This window comes from Palaemon carinicauda, chromosome 1 (genome assembly GCF_036898095.1).
Source record: "Palaemon carinicauda isolate YSFRI2023 chromosome 1, ASM3689809v2, whole genome shotgun sequence".
Taxonomy (NCBI): Eukaryota; Metazoa; Arthropoda; class Malacostraca; order Decapoda; family Palaemonidae; genus Palaemon; species Palaemon carinicauda.
The window spans coordinates 192,613,698-192,626,755 of NC_090725.1; the positions used below are offsets into that span (position 1 = coordinate 192,613,698).

A 13,058-nucleotide genomic window follows, 5' to 3' on the forward strand; every position below is an offset into this window, starting at 1 on the left:
TGGGTATCATTCTATTTCTCGAGGTGTCTAGAGATAAAATAAGGCAGAAAATATCATCAGATATTGGTCTGGCTGGTCATGGGGTTACATTTATGGAGGTGCCTAAAATTTTCACTTGACCCCAAATTTAGTGACCTTTTGACCTCTGGTGACCTAATTATTAAACATAATTGCAAATTGTCTATTATATATGTTAGAGAGGCCCAAAGCAAACATTTTGATATGTCATTTATCTTTCTCTGACCATTCAGACCGGAGTTATGTCTAATTTGGTTTCCCCTACCCCAAAATTGGCAGCAGCAAAATTCGATGAGGTCATCGAAGAAAGTGGCCCAGTAGTGGTAGTGCGTCCCTATTTCTTCAATGGGAAAATTAAAAAAAAATTAAAATATGGATCAAAAGCTACAACCTAAAAGCACTTTTGTCAATTTTAAGGGGGGGGGGGTGCAAGGTGAGCCCCCTCAGGCCACGGACTATATATTAATATGGCAACTGTTCTCAGCTCCTTCCGATGATTCTCGGTTTCGATGGACAATCCTCTTTGTTGGTTATCCTGAAGTTAAATCATTCTTTGATTTTTTTTATTCCTGATATCTTATAGCTGATATGCTTTGTTGATTCTTTTCAAGGCGAGAATTTCTTTAGTCTTCCTCCTGTGCTTCACGTCTAGTTGCCATTCTGTTTTCATTAGTGTTCCTTCTTAAATTCATCTGCTCTTCGTCTTCTGCTTCACGTCTAGTTGCCATTCTTCTTGTATTTGTGTTCCTTCTTAACTTCCTCTGCTCTTCCTCTTCGTCTTCACGTCTAGTTGCCATTCTACTTGTATTGGTATTCCTTCTTAAATTTCTCGGCTTTTTATCTTCGTCTTCACGTCTAGTTGTCATTCTTCTTGTATTTGTGTTCCTTCTTAACTTCATCTGCTCTTCCTCTTCGTCTTCACGTCTAGTTGCCATTCTGCTTGTATTGGTGTTCCTTCTTAAATTCCTTGGCTTTTTATCTTCGTCTTCACGTCAAGTTGCCATTCTGCTTGTATTGGTGTTCCTTCTTAAATTCCTCTGCTTTTTATCTTCGTCTTCACGTCTAGTTGCCATTCTGCTTGCATTGGTGTTCCTTCTTAAATTCCTCGGCTTTTTATCTTCGTCTTCACGTCTAGTTGCCATTCTGCTTGTGTTGGTGTTCCTTCTTAAATTCCTCGGCTTTTTATCTTCGTCTTCACGTCTAGTTGCCATTCTGCTTGTATTGGTGTTCCTTCTTAAATTCCTCGGCTTTTTATCTTCGTCTTCACGTCTAGTTGCCATTGTGCTTGTATTGGTGTTCCTTCTTAAATTCCTCGGCTTTTTATCTTCGTCTTCACGTCTAGTTGCCATTCTGCTTGTATTGGTGTTCCTTCTTAACTTCCTCTGCTCTTCCTCTTCGTTTTCACGTCTAACTGCCATTCTGTTTGTATTAGTGTTCCTTCACAAATTCCTCTGCTCTTCGTCTTCTGCCTCACATCTAGCTACCATTATACTTGCATCAGTGTTCCATCTTAAATCCATCTGCTCTTCCTTTTCTGCTTTATGGTTAGCTGCCATTCTACTTGCATGATACTTTTTTTTTTCATCCTGTCTCTGACTTCTAGCTGCCGCTCTTCTTGCATTTGTTTCCCTCCGTAAACTCCTCTGCTCTTCTGTTTCCTGTTATATTTTTCTTTTCACCGAGTTTGCTTTATCGAATATACCGAATGAAAACCTCTTTTTAAGTGGCATCATTTTGTAGAAAACTGAAAAAAAAAAAATAATATGAAAAAAATACATGACTTAACCATTAAATATTCTGTATAATCTCATTTTAGGTGGCATCATTATGCTTGTATTATTGTCCCTTCTTAAATTCATCTGCTCTTCGTCTTTGCCTCATATAAAGTTGCCATTCTGCTTGCATTAGTGCTCCTTAAATCCATCTGATCTTCATTTTCTGTTTTTTGGTTAGCTGCCATTCTATTGGCATGAGTTTTCCTTTGTTCTTCATCCCATGTTTCACGTCTAGCTGCCATTCTTCTTGCATTTGTTTCCCTCTGTAAATTCCTCTGCTCTTCTGTTTCTTGCTATCTTTTTCTATTCGCTGAATTTGCTTTATCAGATATATCAAATGAGAACCTCTTTTACGTGGCATCATTTTGTAGAAAGCTAAATAAAAGTATAAAAATTACTTGACTCAACTAATGAATATTCTGTAGAACCTATTTTGGTGTGGAATCATATTGTAGAAAGCTGGAAAAATATAAAAAATTACGTAAGACTTATTCATTAAATATTCTTCACGTTTTGTACATTTTATCACATGGAAAACAAAATCAGTGTATGCTGTGTGGGGGGAGGGCAACACCTAAGGACCCCCTTTTTTTAGGACAAATTTCCAAATTAATATAGCCCTAAATAATCCCCTATGTTCATGCAATCTCTAAGTCGAAATTCATTGCAACTGGTTTATTACTATTTGATGCAGTTTTAGGGGGTAAGTTATTACGGGGCCCGTAGACCCCCCCCCCCCCCAAGATGGGTCTTGAGCAAAATAAAATCATTGACGTTAGATTTCCTGATTTATAAAAAAAAAAAAAAAAAGGAAAAAAATGTAAGGTGCAATCCAGCCGGTTTCACCCGATTACATGGACTACAGTTTTAGGGGGTCTGTATTTATGGGCCCGTAGACCCCCAGGGTGAATCTTGATCAAAATATTAATAACGGCGTTAGCTTTGTCGATAAAAATTACATAAGATTCGATCATTAAATATCCTGGAAGTTCCGTGTACAATTTTTCTATAGCGCCACGCAGACACACACAGACAATCACCAGATGTATATATATATATATATATATATACATACATATATATATATATATATACATACATATATATATATATATATATATATGTATATATATATGTATGTATATATATATATATGTACATATATATATATATATATATATGTGTGTGTGTGTGTGTGTGTACTCATTTTTCACTTCATAACCACGACCACTAATACTATTGGAACTTCCCTTGTTACGCCTATTACTACTATTATCTCCCCATCAAAATGCAATAACCATAATGCCACGTAATGACTAATTGCGATGTTTTCAACATTCTTCGAAGGTTAGCAATACCTGTTTTCTCCAACCTCCGCTAATGATGCGTTCACAGATTGACTCCGCTCTTTTGATTAATTGATGGTAAGATAAAGATAGGAACAGACGAGAAATATTTGTCGATTTCCCCAATATTATGATGACCTTACCCCGCCTTTCTCTAAAAGGATTGCTAATCAATAGCCGTTATTAATTTGAAGGTAATAACAAATATCATTATGAAAATGAAAAAGATAGCAGGAGACAAAGGTGTGAATTGCTGATATCTCTAGTTACAGAAGAAAGTTTTGTTACAAGAATACTTTTGTTATTATCCTCATCATTAATATAATCAACTTTATTACTTTCTTTTGCAGTCTATGTAGATTAGTGGTCTATAGCATGGTGGTGTTAGTTTCTTCCGGAACTTCTCTCATATGCACCATCTCTAATCGCCCACTCATCTGCATAAGCCGTTGGTTTACTTCAGTTTCAAATCGTTTAAATATCTTTCCAATGATTTTGATATCATTGGAAAGATATTTAAATTCCCAGGTAGATAATTTTCTATTTCCTATTTCTATTTCTTCCTCCTTTTCATTTACTTCCTCTATATTGCGACACCTATGAGTGATACTCCAGTCTTTGTTATTTCGATTAGTATGTTCGATTTTCTTGTATCACCCTGTTCATTATAAAGCTGTAGAAACAAATTAACTTTTCCTGCTATTTTTTATGAGAATAACTTTGCCTTCTTTTTTTCAGTCCCATAACAACTCTTCTAGCTGTCTTTTTTTATCAATCAGAAAGTAGCTTTGTCTGGTAGTTTATTTTAGCAGGCACAAAGTGGCATTGCCTCTTGGTTTTTCACTCTCAGAACAACGTTTCTAGAAGTTTTTTCTTTTATCAATCTCAAAGTAGACTTAGCTGCTAGTTATTTTACCAGACCTTGAGTAACTTTTCATCAGCCTCAAAGCAACTAGACCAACTGGTTTTTTATTAGTCACTGAATAACTTTGCCTGGTGGTTTTTATCAGTCCTAGATTAACTTTTGATGTTGTTTTTATTAGTCCCAATGTGATTTTGTCTGTTGGGGTTTTATCAATCCCTGAGGTTGGTGTTTATACCAATTGTTCCTGCATGATATTTTACAATCATTACACAGACTCCATTAGTGAGCTTTCGCTAGTTGATCCCGCCTTTTTATACTGGCTCTTTGGTATGCTGGAACCTCACTAAAAAAAATTTTATGTTCGCTAGTTTTATTAAACATTTCCTACACTTAGTCAAAATGTTGGTAGCCTACTGACTCTACTGTAGTTCTTTAAATGATTCATATTTTTAGGGCAACCTTCTATCATTCTTTCTGATTCTTTCACGAGTTCTTCCATTTTTCAAACATCATCAGATATCTTTACTAGACAATTCTTCCTGTTGTTATACGAATTAGGCGTATATGGGTTTCCTGTATCGCACTTCTATTCTCTTTTTTGCTGTTTTATTCCTACATATTGCTGGTTCTTCATCCTCCACCATTACGTTTTCTATCCATACACTCTACTGATTTCAACCTTAACTGGTTTTCAGGTACTATACGAGCACTCTCATTTAGAGTTTTGACAAAATCCTTTTTCACCTTCTCTACATGTCATGTGCACACTGATTATGATTGTTCATGGGTAAAGTGCCTCGTACATGTTCATTTTCTCTCTATACTTTTTTACTATGTTATAGAGTTCCGAGTTCTTGTGCTATTATCATCATCATCTCCTCCTACGCCTATTGACGAAAAGGTCCTCGGTTGGATTTCGTCAGTCATCTCTATCTTGAGCTTTTAATTCATTACTTCTCCATTCATCATATCCTACTGTACGCTTCATAGTTCTCAGCCATGTAGTCCTGGGTATTCCATCTTTTCTAGTATCTTGTGGAGCCAATTTAAAAATTTGGTAAACTAATCTCTCTCGGGTAGGGTGAACACCATGACTATGGTACCATCTCCTTCTACCCCTCACAATGATCTCATCCACATATAGCACTCCAGTAATCTCTTCTAGTTTAATTTCTAATAAAGTCCTGCCATTTAACTCTCAACATTCTTCAGAGGGCTTTGTTCTCAAATCTACTAACTCTGTTGGAGATTGTTTCATTGTCATACTATGACTCATGGCCATACAGTAACACCGATCTCACTAAACTGATATATAGCCTGATTTTTATATGCAATTTCAGGCGATTTGATTTTCATATTTCACTTAACCTAACCATTGTCTGATTTGCTTTTTATCATTTTTTCGTCAAACTCCAATTCTAAAGACCCTGTATTAGAGATCATAGTTCCTAAATATTTAAATGATCCTACATCGTTAATCGTTTCTCCTTCCCATGATATTTCATCTCCCATTGCATATTCCTTTCTCATCATTTCTTTCTTTTAATATTGACCCTAACCTCCTATTGTATCCGTGTGCAAACAAAACGAGCGACAGCCACACCCTTGCATCTTACTAGCAAACAATAGTCCCTTCAAAATAAACTTTCAACTTTCGTGATCTTACAACTGAACTCTTGAACAGGAAGGATATATAAAACTAAACAACCTTGACACTATATTTCGTAATCCTAATACATTAAAAAATACCGCAACCCAACTTAACATTAATACATAAAATAATTGCTTACAGCTTATCCAAAGAGAATATAGACTTATATATATATATATATATATATATATACATATACATCTATATACATATACAGTACACACACACACACACACACACACACACATATATATATATATATATATATATATATATATATATATATATATATATATATGTGTGTGTGTGTGTGTGTGTGTGTGTGTGTGTGTGTGTGTGTCATCATCTTCTCCTATACCTATTGACGCAAAGGGCCTCGGTTAGATTTCACCAGTCATCTCTATCTTGAGCTTTTAATTCAATACTTCTTCCATTCATCATCTCCTCTTTCACGCTTCATAGTCCTCAGCCATGTAGGCCTTGGTCTCCCAACTCTTTCAGTTCCTTGTGGAGCCCAGCTGAACGTTTGGTGAACTAATCTCTTTTGGGAAGTGCGAAGAGTATCTACACGTGGCACTCAAGTAATCTCTCTTATAGTTTCATTTTTAATCCTGCCCTACCATTTAACTCCTAATATCCTTCTGGTGGCTTAGTTCTAAAATCTATTAAATCTATTGGAGATTTTTCATTGTCATGCCATGCCTCATGTCCATAGACTCTATGGCATAGAGTAACTACAATTTCACTAAACTGATAAACAGTCTGATTTGTATATGCAATTTCAGGCGATTTGATTTCCAAAGTTTACTTAACCTAGCCATTTTCTGATTTGCTTTTTTCAATCTTTCACTGAACTCTAATTCTAAAGACCCTGTATTAGAGATCATAGTTCCTAAATACCTAAATGATTTTACTCATTAATCCTTTCTCCTTCCAATGATACTTCATTTTCCATTTCATACTCCATTCTCATCGTCTCTGTCTTTCTTCTATTTATCTTAAGCCCAACCTCGTGTGATATTTCATGCATTCTGGTAACCAAACATTGCAAATCCTGTGGTGTTCTGCTAACAAGGACAGCATCACCAGCATGCTATAGGTCTGCTAAATTCCGATCACAAATCTAGTCCAATCTTTCTCCACCATCTCCGACTGTTCTACTCATTACAAAATACTGAGGAGAATAAACAACATAGGTAACAATACAGTCCCTTGGAGTACTCCGCTGTTCACTGGAAATTCATTTGACAAAACTCCATTAACATTACTTTACACACTCAGTCAAATTTACATATTTTGCTCTTTTATGAGTTCAAGCTGATACCAAACTTGCATCTTTTTCATAACGCTTGTCATAGGTGCTATAGTGAGAAGTATGAATAGTTCCCTCGAAATATTGTTGCAGATAGTGAGCTTTGGCTTTCTTTGTTTTTTGTTGACTGGTTCCATATAGTATTGCTTAGGATATCAGAGAATCTTTGCTTAACCCTCCCATGTTCTCTAATGATATCCTGAAGCTACACTGCTGGTTATCCTGAGCTACTAGACTACTTCATATGCCCCTTACGTCAGTTGCCTGATCAACTTCTGGGTTCTAAGGTGAGTTGACTCCGTTACTAAATAGCAGTATGGAAATTTATCTTTTGTTTCGAAAATTTTGTCTTTATTACACTTCATAAATCTCTGAACTTTCTGTGTTTTGTCCTTTAGTTAATACGCCTGTATATCATGAGATATTTATCACCTATTCCCGTTTCCTCACTTATTTTCTGTCATCTGTTTCAGAAATTAGATTTGTTGTTATTGATGTCATTTATTTTTCAAAGAAAGAAATTCCAATCAGGCCGTTTTTAAGTTTCACTATCTGGTTGCGTTGTTCAAGTTCATATCTCCAAGAGCTCTAAAAACTAGTCTTACTCCTGTAAATGTGAGATAATTTCGTTATTTGATGGTACTTGTATGGACTAGTTTCAGCGTTGCTGTGATCGCATTTGTTCTTTTCTTTCAGATTAATTGATGTTAAGTTTTTAAGGAGAGGATTCTTGCCATTGTCCTATCCATTTTAATAAATTGTCTCATTATATCAAGTTGTTCTGCCATTTTATCAATTTATTCCTTTGAGTATAGGCATTTGATCGTTACGGTTGTCCTCTTCATTCGTGGTTACCTTTCCTTCTATTTGTTTTAGGGCTCTCTCTCTCTCTCTCTCTCTCTCTCTCTCTCTCTCTCTCTCTCTCTCTCTCTCTCTCTCTCTCTCTCTCTCTCTCTCTCTCATACTTTTCATTATGTTGTATCAAGTTTTTAATGTAATTCATCTGTCAACTTTTATTATTATTATTATTATTATTATTATTATTATTATTATTATTATTATTATTATTACCTCCACCAAGAAGATTATATTTTCGAGTCGGTTTCTTTTATGTATTTTTTTCTGTGATCTGTGGACAAGATTACGTCGAAACCAATCAACGGATTTTGCCAAATTTTCACCACAGATTGACGACTCTATTAAATTTTGGAGATGATCCGGATCCTTGTCCCGGATTCTATATCCGGATTTGCATTCTTCACAATTTTAAAGATTACGTCAAACCAAATTGACACATTGGATTTTCACCAAATTTATAACAATAGATAGATACTAAGCATCGGAAGAAACCATTAAATTTTGGATGTATTACGGATCTAAATCATGCTTCTGGATCAACTTTGCATTTTTTATTGTCTATTGTACAGTCATCATATCAAAGGCAGGAGGCCATGTCCGTAAACATTGGTTAAATTTTACAAATGTTCTTTGGCGGTTGTCTGAAATCCCTGATTGCTCTTATTGTTATTGTTATTGTTATGGTTATTGTTATTGTTATTGTTATTATCATTATCATTATTATTATCATTGTCAATGACATTATTATTATTATTATTATTATTATTATTATTATTATTATTATTATTATTATTATTATTATTATTATTATTATTATTATTATTATTATTATTATTTTCTTTGTGCTTACATATTGGTTCATTGCTATGACTTTTATAGATACTCTTTAAAATAATAAAATATATTGATTACGGATACCTGATTATAGAAAAATTACTAATGGAATTAACTGGTAGTTTAAGAAATATACAGTAAAGTGAAAATACGTGAATAATATATAATTAATATTTACGTAACACAAACCTCCCAAAGTTACATTAGTGGCAGATTTTCATTATATTTCTCCCTTGAATATATAATGGAAAAAATTACGCTGTCTTTGCTATTTGGTAAAATATTTCAAAATTTTTGTTGAACTGATTTTTACGGACCAAGAGAATTTACGGTATACGCATTGCTCTACATTAATCATTAAAAATTGTATCCATTATATGTTAATTACTTCTCTGTTTATTAGAAATAATGTCTTACATATTTCATTCTGTAAGAAAAAGAAAAATTAGTAAAGATCATGTATATTACACTGTTAAAAATACGTAATCTTAATCAGAAATGCTCCATAAAAATCTATTGTGCTCGACCGTATTTCAGTAAAATGCAGTCGACCGTAATTTTTACCCTACTTTGTTATTATCTTTTACGAGTTGGTAATCGTAATATCACTCCTTAACATCAATATATCCTTTTTAAAACGGTAAATGCCTGGTAACATTTATTCCAGGATTTCTACCGTTTTTTTATGGCAAAAGTTTAACAGCATACCACGATTTATTACCAAGAGAAACTAGATTTTCAATGTAAACATTTATCTGTTTTCGTACAACCCACTTTATATAGTGTAGATAACAAGTGCCGTAACTAAACAAAGCTTAAAGGAACTTATTTCTTTTTCTCGACATCTCTTACGTAATTGTCTTTTGCTAATAGTTTGATAATGATTTATAACATAAAAATTTTTTAGCAATTCCCATAAAAAGACTAGTTAAACATGTCTCCTGTCATAAACAAACAAGTTATTACAAAAATAAAAAAATAACATTGTTCTTTCTTTGAAATAATCCCTTTAGAAAAGATGTGAGAGAAGAGAGGAAAAAATCTAGATTAAAAGGTAGTTAAAAATAAGTTGAAATGTGTTTTAAAATCCATGATATCTATTTCAGAGAATATCTTACCTCACTTATTTCCATATTATCTCTAGCTCGTGTTCACTTACGAGAGAGAGAGAGAGAGAGAGAGAGAGAGAGAGAGAGAGAGAGAGAGAGAGAGAGAGAGAGAGAGAGAGAGAGAGAGAGAGAGACAGTTTTACACCTTGTAATAAGTTTTATACATTGTCAGTTCTTGCAATAAGTTTTTCTGACCAAAGAAATGGGGCAAGTATTTCTATGCATTACGTCAAAAAAATTTGACCAACTAAGTATGTTGAAGTCTTAGATACATCTTATAATCTTCATAAGTTCCATGTGAAACTTATAGCCAGCATTCATATTAAGTCTGTTATGTTCGAGTCAAATGGACATTTCCTTCTTTTTATGTGTGTGTGTGTGTGTGTGTGTGTGTGTGTGTGTAAAATTGGGAACAACTCGTGCGATTCCTTATCGCCTTTTTTTACAATCTGATTTGAAATACCGTAAGGTTTTGCCATGGAAACCCATGTTTCGAGAAATATCAGTTTCTCCCCCATTGTTTCTAAGTAATCTTTCTTAACAGTTTAGTATTTTTCCTAATATGCATTTATGGGTGCCAACATAAAATTCCTTTTTTAATCATTCTTCATGATCACAAAAACTCACATCGAAATTCTCAAAGAAAACCTAATTTTTGCTTTTACAAATATAACGCAAATATTCATCACATATTACTCAGAAAAAGTTATATTTCTAATGATTTGGCTGGTTTTAAGAGTATGTGTTCTGCCCTGAATTGGAAAACCTTAAACAAACGAAAACAACATGTCCAAATATTCCCAGCTTGAAACACGCCACTTCTGACTTTAAATGTTGTGTAATTCTTTATGAAACTCACTACAGACGATATTAATCTTTTAGTTCATTTCCTCTGATTAGCCTAATAATTACACTTCTAAAATGTGAGTGACAATATTTCAATGAAAATATCATTGACATTAGGGGAAAAGAAATGCTTAGTGAAATGTAAAATAAAACGTAAAAAATTCAGTTTATTCTAGGTTAAAAAAATTACTCATAAATTTAACTTGTCAGCGAGGATAAATTTTCGAGGGCAAACATTATGTCTGTTTATTTTGGTTTCTTTCAAAATGAAATTCTGTTTAGTAAGGTCCTGCCGCTCATGTAAAACGTACAAACTTTACTTCAAAGAGAGAGAGAGAGAGAGAGAGAGAGAGAGAGAGAGAGAGAGAGAGAGAGAGAGAGAGAGAGAGAGAGAGAGGTTGTTATCTATTCATATATGAAAAAGTTCAGCATATTCTGTTATTATTATTATTATTTTTATTATTATCATTATTATTATTATTATTATTATTATTATTATTATTATTATTATTACTTACTTACTTACTTACTCACTTACTAAGCTACAACCCTAGTTGGAAAAGCCAGGTGATATAAGCCCAGGGACTCGAACAGGGAAAATAGTCCAGTGAGGAAAGGAAAAAAAAGGGAAAAAAATATTCTAAGAAGAGTAACAACATGAAAATAAATATCTCCTATATAAACTATAAGAACTTTAACAAAACAAGAGGAAGAGAAATACGATAGAATAGTGTGCTCGAGTGTACCCTCAAGAAAGAGAACTCTAAACCAAGAGACACTGGAAGACCATGGTACAGATGTTTTGTCACTACCCAAGACTAGAGAACAATGGTTGATTTTGGAGTGTCCCTCTCCTAAAGGAGCTACCTACCATAGCTAAAGAGTCTCTTCTACCCTTACCAAGAGGAAAGTAGCCTCTGAACAATTACTGGGCAATAACCCATTGAGTGAAGAAGAATTGTTTGGTAATCTCAATGTTGTCAGGTGTATGAGGACGGGGTAGAATGTGTAAAGAATAGGCCAGACTATTCAGTGTGTGTGTGTGTGTGTGTGTGTGTGTGTGTGTAGGCAAAGGGAAATGAACCGTAACCAGAGAGAAGTAGTGTCTGGCTAGTCAAAGGATCCCATTACTCTCTAGCGGTAGTATCTCAACGTGTCGCTGATACCCTGGCCAATGTACTACCTCGATCTAGTTATATACTTGTAAATAACAGCCCTGTAGACTAGTAACATAAACGAGGAGTATAATAATCGACTTCTTAAACGTAGGGAAAAGTCGTAAGCATATAACGAAAGAATTGTCTAGAGGAATGCGAGAGATACACTAAATATAGATATCAAGACAAATGTATATTTGTACTTAAAAACACTTAAAACTTAGCTCTTTAATGGAATATAACAATTAGAGTAAACAATGATAATACTAGTTAATTAGTGGATGTGTTAACAATGTCTTGGTTATATATTTAGTATTTAACTGATTTTGATGGAAGATGACAATCTATCCTCATACCACAATTGTGAAATAAAATCAAACCTAGAGAAAACGGTTAGCAGACAGAGAAAAGAGAAAAACAAGGACTCCAGATTTACATATAATATCTAAAAGAAATAGGGCGAAAGATTTAATAAATAAAAAAGACGATGCAATTACAGAAATACTATTCGCAGCAAAACCAGGCTGGGCAAAGCTTTTACAATTTATTAGTAGCTTTACGGGGAAAATAATGAAAAGCTATACCAGACCGTTAAAATAACCATGAAAGTTGAAATGTGTTTCCAAATACCCTGAATAGAAAATTGGTTGATAGAAAATTTGATAATATCTAATCAAAGGACATGAGATCATCATTCTTCCAGTAAGATAAAATGAAAAGATTAAGAAAATAATTGTTTATACAGAAACGAAAAGGATACAAATACATGATGAGAATTCACTTCCCATTGCGGATAATAAAACAACGATGATTTATTTTCCCAGTCGTGTATTATAAAAGGATAAACAAGATATTCTTTGACATTACTGACTTGATAGTGAGAAAATATATTTTTTCTATAAAGTCTTGAAAAGGGAAAGGGAATATAACGAATCTTCGGAATCCGATCGACCAATTCTATGCGGAGTGACCATTACAGAAGTGAAGAGCATCAATGGTTGGTAGTGAAATATATATATTGCTGTCGAGAACAAAGTGAGTGACATATGAAATGCCGATTTTTTTTTTTTTTTTTTTCCAAGGCATTCCATAACCATAGATTTTGGAGCGGGAGTGGGGGTTGGGGGGAGCAGCTAATATTTTCGGCGGCTGAGTCAATAACTCCTATACCAATAATTGTATTCAAATAAGATTTTGAGAGATTATATATATATATATATATATATATATATATATATATATATATATATATATATATATATATATATATATATATATATATATATA

At 33.7% G+C, this 13,058-nt stretch overlaps 2 protein-coding genes across 2 annotated transcripts; both read right to left on the bottom strand.

Moving 5' to 3' along the window:
• Window positions 1–641: 641 nt before the first annotated feature.
• Window positions 642–953, bottom strand: LOC137635434 (troponin I-like). Its single transcript, XM_068367929.1, has one exon. The coding sequence runs from the start codon at window positions 951–953 to the stop codon at window positions 642–644; it is 312 nt and encodes a 103-aa protein (XP_068224030.1).
• Window positions 954–1,010: 57 nt separating this feature from the next.
• On the bottom strand, window positions 1,011–1,436 carry LOC137635513 (uncharacterized). The gene has a single exon (XM_068368019.1). The coding sequence runs from the start codon at window positions 1,434–1,436 to the stop codon at window positions 1,011–1,013; it is 426 nt and encodes a 141-aa protein (XP_068224120.1).
• Between the last annotated feature and the right edge of the window lie 11,622 nt (window positions 1,437–13,058).